Source organism: Laetiporus sulphureus, assembly GCF_001632365.1.
Source record: "Laetiporus sulphureus 93-53 unplaced genomic scaffold LAESUscaffold_2, whole genome shotgun sequence".
In the NCBI taxonomy this organism is placed as follows: Eukaryota; Fungi; Basidiomycota; class Agaricomycetes; order Polyporales; family Laetiporaceae; genus Laetiporus; species Laetiporus sulphureus.
Window position 1 is genome coordinate 1,189,177 of NW_024468511.1, and position 19,316 is coordinate 1,208,492.

At 49.9% G+C, this 19,316-nt stretch overlaps 4 protein-coding genes across 4 annotated transcripts; all 4 read right to left on the minus strand.

Moving 5' to 3' along the window:
- Positions 1 to 2,116: 2,116 nt before the first annotated feature.
- On the minus strand, positions 2,117 to 2,692 carry LAESUDRAFT_624087 (uncharacterized protein; the record flags this gene model as incomplete). The annotated part of the gene is made up of 3 exons (XM_040903315.1): positions 2,117 to 2,276; positions 2,328 to 2,481; positions 2,509 to 2,692. Coding segments are annotated over 3 exons (498 nt in total), but the record flags the coding sequence as incomplete, so codon positions are not given.
- Positions 2,693 to 10,557: 7,865 nt separating this feature from the next.
- LAESUDRAFT_624585 (uncharacterized protein) lies at positions 10,558 to 11,145 on the minus strand (the record flags this gene model as incomplete). Its single annotated transcript, XM_040903318.1, has 2 exons — positions 10,558 to 10,755; positions 10,936 to 11,145. Coding segments are annotated over 2 exons (408 nt in total), but the record flags the coding sequence as incomplete, so codon positions are not given.
- A 2,595-nt stretch (positions 11,146 to 13,740) lies between these two features.
- Positions 13,741 to 14,295, minus strand: LAESUDRAFT_710625 (uncharacterized protein; the record flags this gene model as incomplete). The annotated part of the gene is made up of 2 exons (XM_040906779.1): positions 13,741 to 13,950; positions 14,086 to 14,295. The coding sequence occupies 2 exons, from the start codon at positions 14,293 to 14,295 to the stop codon at positions 13,741 to 13,743; spliced, it is 420 nt and encodes a 139-aa protein (XP_040769827.1).
- An 890-nt stretch (positions 14,296 to 15,185) lies between these two features.
- LAESUDRAFT_754668 (uncharacterized protein) lies at positions 15,186 to 16,118 on the minus strand (the record flags this gene model as incomplete). The annotated part of the gene is made up of 3 exons (XM_040911918.1): positions 15,186 to 15,438; positions 15,520 to 15,901; positions 15,950 to 16,118. The coding sequence occupies 3 exons, from the start codon at positions 16,116 to 16,118 to the stop codon at positions 15,186 to 15,188; spliced, it is 804 nt and encodes a 267-aa protein (XP_040769828.1).
- Positions 16,119 to 19,316: the final 3,198 nt, after the last annotated feature.

Consider the following 19,316-nt stretch of genomic DNA (forward strand, 5'->3'; position numbering starts at 1 on the left):
TTCTGTCCAATACATTAAGGCTCCAACTATTTATACTATTTACACTGCTGAGGTGTAAATAAATAGTGTATAGTAAACAGTTATCTATATGTCATATAAACAGTTTATATAAAGTTTATATAGTTTTTTTTGGTCCCATCTTTTGATGGAGTTTTACTCAACTGTGAGCAGCCTCTGTGATTGTTGAGGCCTTTAAGGACCTATAGCACATGACAGTGAGCAGAAAACAAGCATTCAATGTCAACACTTGCACCAGGAATGACCAGAAAATCTTATGTTATACAAGAAATGACAAGAAACTCATGTTCATGAACCTACATGATGATAAACTGTCAGTGGTGACTTCTGTTAAACACTATGACTTTCAATTGGCTCACTGTTGTGCTGTCAAATCTAGCAATTGCGCACACAATAGCCCTATATCATCATAAAACTATTTATACTATATATATACATCTATTTACTATGTACAGGCCCAACTGTAAATAAACAGATATAGTAAACAGTTAAAACTATGTAACATAGTAAATAGATAGAAATGTTGGAGCCTTACAATACATACCTGCGATTTGCCTCCCAGAACCTTAATCATGAGCCTAAGGGACTCCTGCACCCAGTTGGGACGTCACAATGCAGCACAATGCCCGCATGTGATTATTGGGTACGGAAAATCAATCTATATCAACATGGGGCTAGAATGGTGGTGTTGTCGCATCGATACTGGCTGCAGCCACCCGAACATGCCTTAATTTGGGAATGGGCATCGTTACTCTGATTTGTTCACTTCGCGGACTCCTCCATTGCCGCCATGCTATTCTTTGGTTTGGGCCTCCCGACACCCATCGGGTCTCACTGCAAAGAAAGCACCCTTTCCCATATGAGAAAGGTGAGAGAAAGTGAAATGTTTCTCATGCCTTTATTCAAGTGCTTAATGCTATACGGTACAGCTTGACATTTCCTGAGTATGTAAAGGTGCTGTAGAGCCTATCAACATATTAAGCCTGAGATTAAGGGACAGAACACGGGTGAGCGTCCAGGATAAAGGAGGATGCAGGAAGACATGGATCTTCCCGATATGGCATTCCCTTATATATATGTATACATATTAGGAAGGATTATATAATCTTCTGCCACACGAGCCCGGACATCCCCGAGCCTCGGCTGTGAGGTTCGGCCATCTCAACATCGAACGGAGAGAGAAGGCATCAATATACCTTTCTCAAAGCTTTCTTCCACATCCAACTACTTGATGAGAAATGCTTAGATTTCCAATTCGGTTCTAATGCCTTTCCTGTGACGAGAAAGGGTCGTTTCTTTGCTGTGTCTCCAAAGATGCTAAGTTGCGATAAGGTTAGGGGTCCCAGAACAGCCTCAGAGGCCCAAAATATGCAATCGGCGACAAGGAAATCGCGCTTTGGGCCCCTCAAATATGCTATTTTGCGACATTCATATATGGGAGTTGCCTGGGTCCTCACTCGTTACAGCCTGCATGCTCGAAGGACACAAGCACATTCAACATGAACATCTAGTGCGATTCTCATCCGAGACACGTGTGATACAGCGAGGCGCTGTCTGCGAAAAGGATGGTGGCGGTCCATTAGCGTAATCCGCGCTAGGCACAACTGACGGCTGGAAGGAGTGCTCTCATCCACCGAGGAAATTGAATGCGAGCGAAATGAACAGCGCAACAGAGTCGTCGAGATAGAAACGCGTATGCAGTTATTTTGTCAACGATGGAGCCTACAGGGCCTCGGACCCTACGCGAATGTATGCATTGTTTCAAAACAACCCCTCATGTACAGAATGTGAGAGTGCTCTCGCGTATCCGGAGTCTCACACTGCGATCTGCAAGCAATTCAAATCGGACACCGGTCAGGGTGGCAGTGAGTGACATTTGAGCTATATACAGTTGGTCAGCGAAACGATTAAAATCCGGGGAATGGAGCCACTTACCTTCGTCTCCGACATTGAACCCGAGCGTCTTGTACGGTTCGGAGCCTGCATGCCCTTGCCGTGGAGGTGCTCCCGCAATGAAGAAGCTAGTGAAGCTGGAGCCGACCTTCCATACCAGTACGACAGACTCCTCAAGGGATACTGTTACCAGGCGCTGTCCATCCGGCGAGAAGCTGCACGCTGTTGCTCGTTTCTTGTGGCCTTCTAGCACGTAGAAGCGAGTGGCAGTCTTCAGAGCACACATTACCACGGCGCCTTCGCTGGTAGCCTGGTCCCCACTGCGGGGCGTTGCGTGGGGGGAATGAAAGCTGACGGTAGGAAAGCTAAGATGAAACGTATCAGAGACAACCATAACAGTCGAAACAGAAATTCACATTTGCACAACGTGTCTGAGAATGTCAGTGGCAGAATCCGGAACTGCGTCTCGGTCGGCGGTAGAATTGGGATCCAGCGATTTCACGATAGCATCCATCAAGCGAGGCAAATTGCTGTACAGCACCATCGGATTCTGTGAACGCTCAGCGCCATCTCCTCCCAGTCAAAGAGCAGGCTGACCTGCCTCGTGTATGAGGAGGATGACCAACTGCATGAAAGATCTGCGGTGCTGCATGCTGCGTGGCTGCAGTATGTCTATGGTCAAGGCGGTCATAAATAGCGGTGTGTTGGCGGCAGCGATCTGAAGGACCGCAGATCGTGCTTGAGCTCCAATGTTGTGCGGTGAGATCGAGTCCTTCCGTGATGCAGTCGCCAGCGTAAAAAGTGCACGCAGCATCTCGACTGCGTCGACGTACTGTTGCCACACCGGGAAGCCACGAGAGCATAGCGAGATGGCCAAAGGGCGGTACGAGGAGCTTTCATCGTGCAGATACTGTGCAATTGAGCGTGCTATGTCCGTGAGGACGCTGACAAAATCCGTGTGAGCATGCACTTCATGTGATTCATCGAGCATACCTTGCGGACAGTAGGCTGTACTTCTGTATGGAAATGTAACCGCATATGTGCAGCGCCATGGCATCTCGAAGACATTCTTCCGCACCGGCTGCGCGCACGGCACTGCTGAAGTGTTCATCAATGTGACATGATTGCGTACAACTGCACATTTACGATACGCCTGCCAATATTCAATCCGCGAGGCGAGCGACTCCGATGTCAAATAGTGAGCGAGACGCGTTTCGGATTTCCAGTACTGTCTAGCCGCCTCTAGCGTGAACATTTAACTAGTCGTCATAATAGCAATCATACCGATCGATTGTAGCCACTGTCTTGTTAAAAACGATAGACTTGGTGATTGATACGAGGTGCCGACCGCATCCGCAAGAGACGTGGCATATAATATCATTATGGTGCTAGTGTCTGACTTGAGCGCTTCGAGAATGGTCACCCAAACTTTCTTCAGGTACAGGAAACCATCAACATACCTTCATTCTGCATGAAAACATGCAAGATCACGAGAATCACCACAGAGCGTGCAGCTGAGACCTCCGGGGAAGCACACCATATTGGCGTACTTTGTTCGTTAAATACAGAGATCATCCCGCTGCTGTATCTCCAAAAAGAGGGCCCTGAGTTGCACCCGGCACATCCCAAGATGATCAAGTTCTGCTCGAAGCGCTCGAGGTTGACACATATCCTAGACCTGTACAGTCATCAACCGGTCAACAAGACACTCAAATTGTTTTAAGACTCTAGCAGGAGCATTTCCACCTAAGAATGAGATCAGACCTTACTCATAGTTCAGACAGTACAGAAACATTATGCTTATGTAGTTTTAACTCTTATCAAATGTGAACAGAGGGCATGGGGAGCAGATCAGTGTCGCAGTCACTAGAGACATGGAGGTATTTTCGAGCGTGCTATATGCTGTGACAAATGTTAATTAGATAGTCAACCTTTAACAATAATAAGTGGACGTTACATGTGCCGGCGCAAATCTAGAATATGATAGCCACAATGAAACTGTGGTATATTACAAACCATAGTTTGGGAGTATTATACTTCCCATAAGAAATTCAACATAACGGATTGGCGGGGGTTGACATTTATATTTCCATATTTGTGACTACGCGCATTCTGCGAAGTTTGAATTTGGCCTGTAGGATTTTGCACAATCCCATGTATGGTCTCAAATGTTAATTTTACTAGACAAATTGCGACCAACGCAAATAATGAACTAGAATCTGACTATCTAATTATCATTTGCTAAGCATATTACATGCTTGAAAATGGCACCATGTCTCCCGTGAGTCCTTATCAATCTAAATTTGCTCCTTGAGACATGGTCACATCACACTTTCTCCTACCATATTTGGAAATAAGTAATCAATGCATCTCACTCGCATTCACCACGATCTTCTGCCCATTTTATTGCAATCATCCTCTGTACTGTTGGCTTGTGGGGCCTGGAAGGCACTGCGAGATAGCAGTGGACCTCGGGGGCATCGGAGCTGGGTACAGGGGCTGCAGGAATGGCAGCCGAATAAGCGCTGGGCATGCGATGTAATGGGCAGGTCAGATGAGGGACGAGAGGCGAGAGCAAGAGAACACGAGATAGGGATTCTAGAGAGAGTAGCTAGACAACGAGAGCGATAGAGCCCATGTACTGGAGTTGGCTCGACGAAGAGAAGCGAGCCAGGACAGTGAAGACAATTTTACTATAGGGTTAGCTGAGTGCATACGTAAGCATACCTAAACAGTCCATGAGCTAGCTAAACAAACCAAAGGCCATGGCGCACTGTAACACGCCCTTACATCATCTCCCTCTCAAGGGAGAGCACGACATGCGATCCTTAGATCGATGAGTCGTAACGAACTGGGGGTCTCGAGACATGGCCAGTACGCGTTGTGGTCTGCATGGGTGACACATAGATGCGACGCAGGTCTTCGTGGACGATGGGAGGCTCAGAGGACGTGGGGCAGCAGGAGGCACGGCAGCAGGCACGGACGACGTGGAGGAGGCAGGCACGGATGGCACGGAGGCAGCGGGCACAGAGGCAGCAGGCGTGGATGTGGGAGGTCTTGGGGTGGCAGGTGCAGATGGCTCAGCAGGGACCTGTGGAGGAGAAAATGCATGCAATGGATCTTGAACTGCAACCACCACCATCTACACGGGCATCTAGTGCACTTGCCTGACATTCACTCTCTCCTGAAGAATGCCTTGTGGCCTTGCCGCACCACCTCAAGCTCTACCACTGCCTGCGAGACACTCTCGACAATGTTCGACCTGCTGGGTTGGAATCAGGAAAGTTGGTGGCGCAGCTGGAACTTGTGCACAAGGTAATCGATGAGGTCACTGGCTGATTCGCTGGCCTTAATCCCGTCGACCCTGCCCTGGCGTCCCTGCCTGCAGCTGCAGGTCCACTCTCTCACCTCACCTCTCACCTCACACCTTTGTTGCAAACTCCCCCACCTCAGCAAGCAGGCGGCGACTTTGCCGCCGCCATCTCAGCCCTTCGCAACGATCTGAGAACTCGGCTCACTGCCCTCGAGGCATGTGTGAGCTAGGTGTCTGCTGTGCCAGCTTCCTCCGGTTGCCCCCAGGTCACGACACCTCTGACTAAGATGGCCAAAGGGTGGTCTTATGCAGTGACAGCTGCGCCCTCGCATCCGGTTCCTCCCACGTGTGCCCCGAACCCTCCGTCTACCTGCAAGGCTCAAGCACCAAGCTTCCTAAGTTCAGTGGGTGCTTGCGAGGTGAGATAAGAGTAGTATGGAACAATGTGGAATACTACAACAATATGTGGGGGAGAGGGTTCAGCCAGGCAAGCACGCGGCTTTTTCCGCCGTGCATAAGAGGTGCTCGGGGTCTGGATCATGAGTGTTCGGGGTCCTGGCATTGATGCCCAGGCTCCTGATTCGCTGGCCGGCGATCCAGGGCTTCTGAGCGCATCTAAGCCGAACTCTCGAGCATGAAGTGGCAGCGTAGCAGCCTAACGAGGGGGGGGCATGACTACACCACCTGACCCACAACAGTCGTGCTGCCTCCGACGCCATGACTCTCCCACACTGGGTCGCATAGAGGAAGAATGAGGTATGGGTATATGACGACAGAATCACTCGAACAGACGAACTGAGCAGATCTGAGAAGTCCAGCATCACGAATGAGGTTGGGTCCTCCCTTCCAGTGCAGACAAGAAGGACAGAGAAGAGAACACCGGAGGTTCTCAATGAAAGAGAAGACAAAGGTTGAGCTTGATATCGGATGCCATGTGAGGTTTGCCACAGGACGAGGTGTTGAGCAGCGGGCGCATGTGGTCGGAGCATCGATGACGATATGGGACAACGTTCCCTGGTCTAGCACCATTGTGCCGGCCTGCACAAGAGTTGGATGTGAGGTTGTGCTATGATAACAAGAACGAAAGGTTGAAGGTCCGCTTCGAGGTGGCAAAATGAGGTAGCGAGATGGCCAGTACACCTTGAGAGGCCGAAGTGGCAAATTGATCTGCAATAATAACACAGACAGGAAAGAAGGCTGGGCTGGAGGCCATGGTAAGAATCTCGACATGACGAATAAAGTCGTTCGAGTGGCGAATGTGACCACATTCATATGCGATGATAATGTTCATATCGTCACCCCTAATGATCAGAGATGCGTCCTGGGTAGTCTGGGCGTCCAGTCCAGCTGGAGACCCAATGAGCTTGTAGCGAAGGTCGTGGCGGGTGAGAAGAGATGTAGCGCATACGTCAGGTGTGCGTGTCTCTTCTGCGCCCACCTGCTTAGTAAGCAAGTGTTCAGCCCAGCGCTCGTTTCTCGTGCTGGTCCTGAACTTCACAGGGTGCTGGGGCACCAGTCCGGTATGTGGTCTGATACTCCAGTCGCATCCCGGAATGCATCACCTCCACCTCCCCTGCTGCTATCCTCAGCGACATCAACCGTGCCCTGGCCATGGTTCCAACTGCTGAAGGGCTCGCTGCGCTCGCTGCATACCCCAGTTCCTCTGGCAACCTCGTCCTGGTTTTTCTGCCCAACCCCTCCCACCCCCACATTGATGCTCACCTCTCGACAATATGACTCGCCCTGGGCATTGGACATGACCAAGCTATCACCCGGGATAGCAAATGGTCCCGCATCCTCCTCGACAACATCTACACTCAGACCCACACTGGTGCAGAGGTCCACTCCCCAGCCGTGCTTGTCGAGGAGCTTCTCAAGAACCCGGCTATCAAGTGCCTCACCATCACTCAACCTCCACGCTGGGCACGATGACCTGAGCTCATCGTTGGTACCCGCTCATCCGTGGTCCTTGGTTTTGAAGACTCGGATGGCTCCCTCCTTGCCTCCATCCTCCGCACCCCCCTGTTTGCCTTCAGTGCGCCCATAACTGCTTCGTGCTGGCATGAAAAGCCATGCCTTCACCAATGCACGAGGTGCTGGGCATATGGGCACCTAGCCACTGGGTGCACCAGATCACTCAGATGCCGTGTCTGTGCCGGCCATCATCATGAAGACTCACATCGTTTGCGGTGCACATCGTGCACGAAGGAGAATCGTGCCACCTCCGATCCCTGCACCCACTCCAGGTGTGTCAACTGTCATGGTCTCCACCACGCAGACTCCATCGCATGCCCCAAGCGGGCGGAGTATAGGAACCCAGCTGCCCCCACTTCCCCTGAAGATGGCACAGGTGTCATCAGCCCCCCCACCACTGACCACACCTCTGGAGAGCATGGCGATGAAGTGGACATTGTCATGTAGCTGCCGTTTATATACTGGTCTGCCCTCTACGTGACTCCCTGGCCTGGCGCAATAGCGCACTGGGCCCTCCCTTGCCCCGTACATTACCCTGCTGTACAATGCTGCACATAGCGTGGGATATAAATAAATGCCATGTCAAAAAAAAATGCATGTATATCAGTAGTGACAGAATCAGATGGTGCGCGCACGGCATGGTCAATAATAAGACGATGCGGGTGTGGCACGTGAGGGTGACGGCGATGAAAGCGTTTGAGGAGCTTGTTATTGGAGATGGGGATATCGGTAAGTGGGATCCAGGAGTCTTCATCAGCAGAGAGACCCTGCCAGCGCATGAGGTATTCGTAGCGCTGACTGAGCTTGTGGCAGTCGAGGATGCTGGCGATGGCGGAAGGAGGAGTCAGGTCATCGAGGTTGAACAGTTCAGGTGTGGCATGGGGATGGAATTCAGAGGGGTCAGAGTAAGGTTCAAGGAGCGAGATGTGGAAGACAGGGTGAAGATGAGAGAGGTAGGAGGGAAGTCGAAGTTGGTAGGCAGTGTCGGAGATAGCACATTCGATGGGAAAAGGACCGAGACATCGATGATTGAGCTTGTCAGAAAGTCGGGTCGTCTTGATATTACGATGCAGCAACCAGACGAGCTGGTCATGTTTGAAGCGGGGTCCATTGGTAATGTGCGTGTTGTAGGCTCGGGCTTGACATTCTTGAGCGTCCTTGAGCTCAGCGTGCAGTTCGTCGTGAAGACGCTCTAGGTGTGAGGCGAGATCGATGGCGAGGGGAACGGTCAAACATTCACTGATCTGCAGCTTGAATGTCAGGTGATATGCATAGTTCGCAAAGAACAGCATCTGCTTGGTGGACGTGTTCTCGTGATTGTTGGACACGAACTCGGCGAGGGGCAGGTAGTCGACCCAATCATCCTGCTGATAGAATGCATCAGCACGGAGGTACGTCTCGAGCATCTGATTTGTATGCTCAGTTAGTCCGTTCGTCTGCGGATGGTATGCAGTAGAAGTCCTAAGGTCAACTCGAAGAAGAGTGGTAAGTTCTTTCCAAAATTTAGAGACAAAAACGGAACCTCGATCTGAAACAATCGAGTCTGGCAGGCCATGGTGTCAAAAAATCCGATCCAGGAACAGCCAAGCTAGGCCAGGAGCATCGATTGTCTCATTGCATGGCACGAAATGTGCAGCGCATGTGAGACGGTCACAAACGGCCCAGATCGAGTCGTACCCATGCGAAACTGGGAGCTTGACAATGAAATCCATGGAAATGGATTTCCACGGTCGTGTGGGGATGTTGAGGGGTTGAAGCAAGCCATACGGCTTGTGGCATGGTGTCTTGATGCGAGCGCAGGTGTTGCAGGCTTGAACATAGTGGCAGATGTACGTTTGCATACCTCGGCCACGAGAAATTGCAAGAGATGAGCGCCAGCGTGCGCGCTCGCCCAGAGTGACCTGAGATTATGTAATCATGATGAGAATGTAGAATATTAGTATGCAACGAGGAGGGAACAAAAAGTCGGCCTTTATGGAAGACCAGGTTGCCATCGAGCACAAAATCCGTGTCTCCTTGGGCGATCGCTTCATGCCACTCGGTGTCCATGCAGATTGTGGACTTATACTGCTCGAGTAGCTCGGAGTTGTTGAGCGTGATCGTCGTAATTGCGGAGATGTGCTGAGGAGGTGGTGCAGACATGGAAGTGACAGCCTGTGAAGAAGAAAAAAGTCATTCTGTATGAGAAGGGATTAGTAGTACTTTTGCTTGGAGATGCAGTACGTCATCTCCCTCTCAAGGCGTGAAGTCAGATCACCTCGAGGGTGCATCTACAGGGTTTTTAAGCTCAGGAGCATAGTCTAAACAGAAGTTAAACTCAGAAAGAAACATAGACCAGCATGCTTGGCGCTGATTAAGAACACAAGAAGACATAAAATACTCAAGATTTTTATGATCGCAGATGACCGAAACTGGCATCACAGTGCCAATTAACCAGGCACACATGTTGCGGAAGGAGTTGACGATGGCGAGGAGCTCCTTGTCATACATCTCGTAATTGATCTCAGCAGGTGACAACTTGCACAAATAGTAAGCGACGGGGTGTAGGAAGCCCTGAGGATCAGGCTGGTGAAGGATGCCCACGATCACGAAGTCAGAGGCATCGGTGGACAGTGTGCAAGGTAGACTTGGGTCGAAGTAGCACAGAACCAGAGACTGTTGGAATCTGAGCACGGAGCGCAGATGTGAGAGGCCCCAGTGTGACCTGCGCCACCAGCATGGGAGAGTAGTAGCATGCATGTATATAATAGGGCATGGCTACAATGGGACAGGCCATCGGTTTGGCCCCATGAAGCCACCTTCTAGAGAGCAGGCTCTCAGAGTTTCCTGGTCTAAGCACAGTGAGAGCACAGCAAAAATGAGTTTGTTGTCCAGGGACCTCGTTAGAGTCGTTTAGACGTAGTAAACTACTGAGGTATGTACATCTTCTCGGTCCATTATTTATTGACTAATGCCACGGTCGGACCCTATCGTACGATGTCCACTCGTTGCTAGGGCATGTCGCTCTGACCGTCTGACCGGCCACTTCTCCCCGCTTGCGACAAGAGCGTACCTGAGTGCTGCACGCACTCTCCTTCCAACACGCCCTCTCAATTGCCATTGTCAAGCCATCAGAATAGGTGAATGTGGTCATCAGTATACGCCACCTTGGCCTTCACACCCTTGTTATCTGGCTTCCCTTCCTCATCATCCTCATCATCCTTGCCATCATCTGACTTGGTCGGGCAGTTCTTCCATACATGCCCTATTTCTCCGCACTTGAAGCACTTACGCTTCTCGCCCCCTGCAGCCGCCTTCCACTTCCCTTTCCCAGCCTTAGCCATCATGGCCACCGCATCCCGGTCATCCTCCGTATCCTTCTGGTGGGTCTCCTCATTCAGAAGTCTCGCTGTAACATTTGCGACGGTGAGCTGTTCGGGTGGGATCGATTCGAGCGTGACTACGAGCTGGTCGTAGTGTTCTCCAAGGCCCATGGTGAGTCCCAACACCATGTCCTCTTCTTCTACTTTTACCCCGGCATATTCCAGATCTGCGGCCATTTTCCTCACCCACCCAATCTATGCCAACATCACCTTGTCGGGGCCCTTCACTGCCCTGTAGAAGCATCGCCACATCGCCAGTCAGATCGCAAACCCGTATGCTCAGTGCACCTGTGCCAGAGTCACCCAGCACTCCATAGGGTCATGACTCACCAGATGCACCAGCTGCCCTGCTGATACCTGCAGCACCATTTCCACCTGTGCTTTCGCCATCTTGGTCATCAAGCGCTTGGCCTTTTCCACCTCCAGCCACACTGCTGCCTCCATCTCCGTCGCATCTGTCGGTGGTGATGTTTCAATTGTCATCACCTCCCACAGCTCCTTCCTGATCAGCTCCGCTTCCATTTGGATTGCCCACTCACCATAGTTGCCCTCACCCAAGAGAGGGAACTTCGTGGTTTTGGTTGTCTCGGACATGTCAGGTTGATGCCAGTTGCACAGGGAGAATGCGAGCAGATGCAGCAGAGGCTAAAGAATCAGGTATGGGGGTAGTCTATCTCGGAGTTTCCTGGTCTAAGCACAGTGAGAGCACAGCAAATATGAGTCCGTTGTCCAGGGACCTCGTTAGAGTCGTTTAGATGTAGTAAACTACTGAGGTATGTACATCTTCTCGGTCCGTTATTTATTGACTAATGCCACAGTTGGACCCTATCGTATGACGCCCACTTGTTGCTAGGGCATGTCACTCCGACTGTCTGACCGGCCACTTCTTCCCGCTTGTGACAAGAGCGTACCTGAGTGCCACGCGCACTCTCCTTCCAACACAGGCAACTCCCGAACTCCTGGCTGCGCAGTGTGCTGGCCAGGAAAGTCAACAGAGATGAGGTGAAAGCACGCTTCAGTGCAGTGAATGCATCAGCGGCGTCACTTGTGAACGCAAACAGTTCATCGCAGAGACCCTTTTTGGTAAGCGCGTTGAGTGGAAGGACGAGATGCGTGTAGTGGTCTATAAAACAATGGTAAAAATTAGTAAACCCTAACAAGGACTGAACGTCCTTGACAGATCATGGATAGGCCAATTCGCAATCATTTTGAGCTTGCACGGGTGCATTTTGATGCCATCGGCACCTAAAAGGTAGCCGAGGTACTCGACTTTGGACTTGTCGAACGTGCACTTCTTGGCATTGGCATACAAGCCAGTGCGTTGAAGGTGCTCGAGTACCATCTTGACATGGTGGTCATGTTCTTCCTGTGTGCGGGAGAAGATGAGGATGTCATCAATATAGATGACACAGATGATGTCGAGGAGGTCACGGAGGGTGTCTTGAATAAATCCCTGAAAAATTCCTGGAGCATTAGTAAGCCCAAAGGGCATTACCTATACTCAAAGAGACCAAGATGGGTGTGAAATGCAGTCTTCCACTCATCCCCCTCTTTGATGTAGATGAGGTTGAAAGCATTCTTGAGGTCCAGAACAAAGAAAACCTTGCAACCCTGCACGCGGTTGAGGAGATGATCGATGAGGGGCAGCGGGTAGCAGTTCTTCTTGGTGATAGAGTTGAGGTCATGGTAGTCGACACAGAGGCACAGCTCACCAGTCTTCTTGTGAACAAATAGGACAGGGGAGCCAGCGGAGGATGTCAAACACTGAATGAACCCCTTGCAGAGGTTTGACTTGACGTAGTCAAACAGAACGGCACACTCATCTTGTGAGAGGTGATAGATGGGCTCAAAGGGCAGTGTCGTGCCATCCTCGAGGTCGATCGATGCATTGCATGGTCGATGGGGTGGAAGCTGTTCAACGTCGACAGGAGAGAACACCGAGGCATAATCATGATACTTGTAGGGGATGGATGCGAGGCAGTAATCGGGGTCAGGAGGCTGAGGCTCAGAGGGAACAGAGGAGCCAGGAGCCTCAGGTGTCACAGAGGCAGCAGATAGATTCATGGATGCGATAGTATACCCATGAGAGCCAGCGGGATGATACCAAAGCATTGCCACCTCGTTATTCTGAGCAATCTTGCAGAATCGCATTGGATTGATGAATGTGATGTCGAGTGAGGGGTGCTCCGAGGATATAGGAGTGGGTGAAGAAGCACGAGGTGACAAAGGTGAAGACGACCCAGTTTGACTGAAGCCGATGCCGGGTGAGAGACGAGGTGAGAGAGGCGAGGTTGTCGAAGTTGTGAGATAGGATTCACCATGCAAAGCCAGTGTTGATGGTGCTGGAACAGAGGGCGATGATGAGGAAGCGAGAGATGCATGACTAAGACCGGAGCCTATGCCAATGTGCATGGCAGGACAAGAGTGCGAGGATGAGATGAAGGAGGTGACACGGGCAAGACTGAAGCCTTTCCTGAGTGCGGAGACAGGATGCGAGGAGGTCGCACCACAGCATGACAAGGCAAGACATTTTCGGGTCCAGTTGATGGATGGATTATGGCGTTGCAGCCAATCGAGACCTAAGATTACTGGATATGGCACTGAAACAACTCCTAAAGAAATGTTTTCTGAGTGGCTTTGCACAGATAACGAGGTTAGCACATCATGGATGATCAGTCCAGGCACGATGGGATGCTCATCAACTGCTGTGATAGGTACTGGAACGTCCTTGAGATGTCGTGGAAGAGAGTGGCGGTTAGCAAAATTGTAAGAGATACAGGAGCCCGTCGCACTGCTGTTGACAAGCGCATATGTGCAGACAGGTTTTCTATTAGGAAAACGAAGAGAGACACTAATAAAGAAATGGTCAGAAGAACTAGGAGAAGCATGGACATGGGTAGAAAGAGAAAAAAGAGAAGGCAAACCAGCAGCCTTTGGGATCCACACACTGGTTGTTGAGCGGACGTGTGATGGAGCCCTCGAGGAGGGTGCCTGAGTCCCTGTAGTATCTGGAGGCCCTGGGACTTGTGATGAACCTCTGGCTAGGCTTTTCCCGATGAGGGAGAAGCCTTGCAGTTCTTTTTTGCACTATCTGACATGTTCGGGCACTCGTTAATGTGGTGCTTGCCCTGGCCACAGTAGAAGCAAAGGCCAAGTTTGCGATGGTGTTCCTTCTCGGTGTCAGGCATCAGTGAGCGGGCCATGGCGGATGGCGTCTACTTTCATAGGGACAATGTCGTTGTTAGTAGATGACTGCACAGGAGCAGCCGATGGTGGTGCAGGAGGAGGAGTGGCTCGGGGAGCCTCATGGTGGTGTGAAATGTGATGAGAGCTAGAAGATGACTTAGCTGCTTTGCGCTCAATCTCGCGAGCATGTGCTTTGTTGTCAATCTTTGTAGCGAGCGCAATATATGCGTCGAGGGTCTTGGGAAGCTCTAGAACCGTGGCAAGCACATCCTTGATGTGGTCCTTGAGACCCTCATAGAAGTAATCTATCTGCATAGCATCGTTGAGATCAACGTGCACCAGATATTCACAGAAACGAGCGGCGTAGTTGGTGACTGAGCCCATCTGCATGTGCACCTTGAGTTCGCGGAGGTACTTGGTGACGAGATCAGGGTCTTCAAAGTGGTTCTTAAATTCATGGATGAAGCCCTGGAAGTCATGCAGGATTTTCAGATTTGAAATCTGGATGGCGTTGAACCAGGATGTTGGGTTGCTATCCTTGAGGAACATGCTAGTGAACATCACCTGGTCATAGTCATTCAGCAGCTGAGCACACGAGAGATGCACGGCGGTCCATATCTCCTTGACCCATGGAATGACATTGTCTGCCTTTCTGTCGAACATGCGGGGGTGTTATGAAGCTTTCCATCAGAACCTTCCTAACCACGTGCCCTTACAGCACGTGCTAGCTTCCTCATTGAATGTTATAGTAGGGTCCACCCTAGGAGTGTGCAGCAGTGAGATTTGGTCACTCTGCTCTTTGCTAGATCGCTGGAGGCTACTGCACATTCACCCGCAGGTTACTAGGTTTGCCCTCATCTCTAGCCAAGCGCAGGAGCTTGAATAACCCTTGAGAGCGAGTGCAGATCCCTTCTGATCTGCTAGAATCAGAAGTATCAAGAAAGCTTCTTGTCAAGAAGGGTTCTAGTGAAAGAACAGGTCTTAAAAACAAGGAGGAAGAGGTTGGTCTTCTCTCCGTGATCCGTGCCCCTTATATAGTTGCAGACCTATAGTCTGGGGTACTAGTGCAGGGGGGTTCCACTATTCTAAAGATAGATAAAACACCGAAGCTTAGCTGCTGCGAGCCAGGTAATTGGCAAGCTAAGAAAAGCGTAGGTGAAATAGAAAACCTAGAGCGAAGTCTGGATTGCAGATATCAGAGTGAGTCTAATCATGAAAATGAAAAACTGCTAACCCTAGAATATGTTCACCAGGCCTATGAACCATAAATGGATAAGTGTCACGTGACCATGAAGCACTGTAACTGTAACACAAGCTCCCCCTTCCAACCGGCAAGACCCTTGACGACCACTCACCCATCAACATTCCTCTCGGACACCCACTCGACTGTAGACTGGAATGGTGGTGTGATGTATGACCTCCCAATTGTCGAGATCCTCCTAGTGATGAGGATGGAAATCAGTAGGTGCCCAGTGCGAGATGGATCTGTCTTGATAGTGAACTGCCTCCAGTTTTTTCACCCCATCGGTGAGCCATCCAGGATGCTCGATCATGGTGATGAGGGGTTGGAAGATGACTGACGTGAACTCATGAGGTGTCTTGACGTCTCCGTAGGTGACTTGATCGAAGAACATCCTGAATAGTTCGACCTCGTATTGTTCGACACCTTCTTCCTTGCCCGTGAAATGAATGCTGATGACTCATGTTCAGTTAGGTGTTGGATGCCAATCGTGCATTCCTGGAAGAGGTGGCGGATAGAGGAGAGCGACTTACTGACTGAAGACACGGTGAGGTGAGACTTCTGAGTAGAGGTGCCATGCCACCTTCAGGTTGTCCCAAGTGAGGACGAAGGCATGGAAGGTGGTGAAGTCGCCCATGCCCATACGATGGACATAAAGATGATGGCCATCGCATTCCATCAGGAATGTTAGCGGCATCACGATGAAGACATCATAGGGTGATGCCACATCTGGGGCGATGAGTGACACTTGTCCTTTTGCTGGGTTGCTTGAGGACGTGACTGTTTGAGCATACCTTGTCTGTTCCTTGATGATGTTGGCTGGCGAGGGTTGAGATTCATCCTCAGGTGGGTCAACATAGTTGTATGTAGCACCATCGTGGTGGGGGTAGCCGAGTTGTTCATCGTCAGCATTTCCTGCCTATTCATCATCTCCTCCCCAGGCTCTTCCTGTCGTCCAATGACCTGTCCTATCTTCATCATCTTCCCAATGTGCACTCCTCCATGATTCGGCCAATGCTTCATCACTGAGGTTGGTCGGAGGTGGGAGTTCATCTCCATCACTGTTGAGAAGTGGTCCCAGCTCCGATGTACTGCGAGTGATGGTGGTGGTGACACAAATGTTAAGCGACATTGGTGGAGTGTCACAGCAACACCGGACAAGAGATCAAAAAGACTAAAAAGGGACAGTCACGTGGAACGTGCTGCCCTAATCCCCCTGATCCCAAGGAATCCCCCTGAACCCTATGTGATGCAAGAGCCTGAGACTTACTAGTCGAGGTGGCTGACACAGGAAAGGGTAAGAGGTATATGATGGAGCTGGTAAGCTCAGTAGGGTGCTACGATAGTAGATGAGGAGAAACAATCTGAAGTTTCGTCCTCTACATGGCTGGTCTTATATACACATATAGCGGGCTATCTTATCTAAGCTACCTATCTACGGGTATAAGCTAATGGCCATACATGAAACAATAGGATGTCCGGAAGCAGAACAATAAGTGGGAAGATCGATGGTTGCCGCAGTAATGCATGTGCACATCATGCCTATCTTGGTTTCCCTTTTGTTCTCTGGTGTGAACATCATGCCTATCTAGGCTTCTGGCTAAACTAATAGGAAGCGGAAGGCTGATGCATAACAATAGTCCTTGTTCCCTTTGTTCCCAAATGGGTGCCTCTATTGTATCCTGGAATAGACAGGTCCGACCGTATCATCCGCGGGTCTGGACCATAACATGTGATGTGGACTATCACCTGATCTGTATGCATCGTGTCTGTGGCTGAGTGGCGTGAGATATTGGTGAAGCACGTGATCTGTGGTATGAGAAAAGTCACGTGCAGACTTTGTGGCAAAAATCTGTGACACTACCCCCCTCTCAAGGCTCATTGTCCCGAGGAGCCAAAACCTTTATTTCCCCTTCTAGTTGCTCGCAACGGTTGGTAACTCCGGGAGGGAAGCCCTTCAGCGTAATACTCGAAGATTATCTGGGCTATCCTGTCTCCTGGTTTGACCGAAAAGATGAAATCCGTTGTGTTAATCAGTACGACCTTGAGTTCTCCAGTGTAATCAGGGTCAACGACTCCTGCGCCCACGTTAATTCTTCATGCAGCCAGTCCACTGCATGGAGCTATTCATGTGTAGGTGTGTTTAGGAGGGTCAATTGCGACTCCCGTTCCTACCACAGCTCGTGAATGCAGAGGGATTTCGTGCATTTCTGCTGCATAAAGATCCCATCCTGCTGCTTCATTTGAGGATTTTTTCGGTGATTTAGCGAGATCTGTCATCTTATGATATAGGAAGAACTCGTCTGGATGGTCGGACATGCTGATTCGGTGTGTGGAAATCGGTGCAACTTCGTATGAGAATAATTCAAAGCGTTTTCCACCAAAAGTGATGACCCTGATTGGTGCTTTGGCTGCATCTGGGTGTTGCTGGTGGAATTCTTGAAGAAGCTCATCGGCGTTGGTAAGATTTGTTCGGGGTTCCCATGTATCGTCAGAATGGTCATAGCCTTTCCATTTGACGAGGTATTGGACCCTTCCCCTTACGACCTTTGAGTCTAGTATTTCTTCAACTTCGAATTCTGATTCTCCTTCAATTTCTATAGCCGGGGGTTTGGGGGTTCACGGTGTGTGACCGTGTCTTGATGATACATGATCAGCTTGCTAGCATGGAAGACTGGGTGGACCTTCATTTGCTTAGGCAGTTTCAGTTTGAATGTGACTGGGCCTAGCTTCTGAAGTACTTTGTAAGGTCCGAAGTTTTGTGTGCCTAACTTCGTGGACTTGACTTTTACTCTGAGATCCTTTCCCTTGAGTAGTACTAGGTTTCCGACTTTGAATGGGACTTCTCCCTTTTTCTCGTCAAAGTACCATTTCATCCGTGAAGCCGAGACTTCCAATGCTGCCTTTGCCTGTTCTTGTGCTTCGGAGCGGTGGGCGAATAGATGTTCCAAAGAGGGGTGATGTATTGATTCGTGTATGTCTGGTGCCATTTTCGGATGTCGGCCATATTTGACGAAGAATGGGGAAAGTGTGGTGGACTCATGGGTCTGATTATTGTATGAGAATTCTGCCGTTGGCAGGTAATAGACCCAATCATTTTGCCTGTGATTACAGTACATGCAGAGGTACTGTTCCAACACCTGGTTAACCCTTTCCGTCTGACCGTCTGTCTGGGGATGGTATGCTGTAGACATTGTTGACTTTATACCGAGCTTCTGGCAGAACTCCTGGAATAGTTTGCTCGCAAATTGAGTACCTCTGTCTGAGATAATCTGGCGTGGCAGTCTGTGGAGTTTGAAGACTTTGTTATAGAATATGTTAGTGACTTGCGAAGATGTGACTGTATCATCCGTTGCATAAAAGTGCGCTCGCTTCGTGAGTCTGTCTACGACGACAAGTATTGCCGTCTTCTTTTCTCCCCTAAAGTCCATGGCTGGAGGAAGTTGAGTGATGAGATCGACTGTAATGATTTCCCATAGTCCTCCTGGTACCTCATTGGGTTGTAATAGTCCGTATGGTTTTTCCCTTGAGTACTTGTTGCGTTGACAACTGTCGCAACCTTGTATGTATTGTTTAACCATTACAGACATTCCTGGCCACCAATAATTCTGAGTAATAAGCTCCAACGTCTTGAACCTGCTGGGGTGTCTGGCAGGTAAGGTGTCATGATGGAGTTTTATTAGGTCAAGGCATAGCTGTTGATCCTTGGGGACATAAACCTTTACGTGATGGAGAAGCAGTCCGTGCTCAAAGTATCATTCTGCGAGGTTTTTCCCAAATTCGCGCTGTCCTGTAGTCAAAAGTGCACGATAATCCTTGGTCATCGTGTCATCTGTGAGTGCCTTCTTGATCCTTTCCAGTAGTTGAGCATCATCAACTTCAGATGCGTGAGCGGGTCGAATCGCATTGATAGCAAAAAATTCAGGTTTTAACAGCATTTGATTCGAATTGTCGCTGTCCACCCCCCTCTCATGGTCTGGCCTCCTGGACAGAGGATCGGCACGAAGCATTGTCTTTCCAGGTCAGTGACTGAGTACAAAATTAAAGCATGTGAGGAATAATGACCAGCGTGCTTGGCGCTGGGATAATTTCTGTGCCTGACAGAAGTATGTAAGGTTGAGATGGTCTGACCAAATCTCAATGGGTTCTGGGTGTCCTTCTAAATAGTACCAGTATTCTTCTAGTGCCCGAATAATTGCAAGCATTTCCTTGTCATAAATCTCATAGTTTCGCTCGTGTTCATTGAGTGATTTAGAGTAATATGCGACTGGATGCCATAGCTTGTCTTCTCCCAGTTGTTCGAGTACTGCACCAGTTGTGTAGTCTGAGG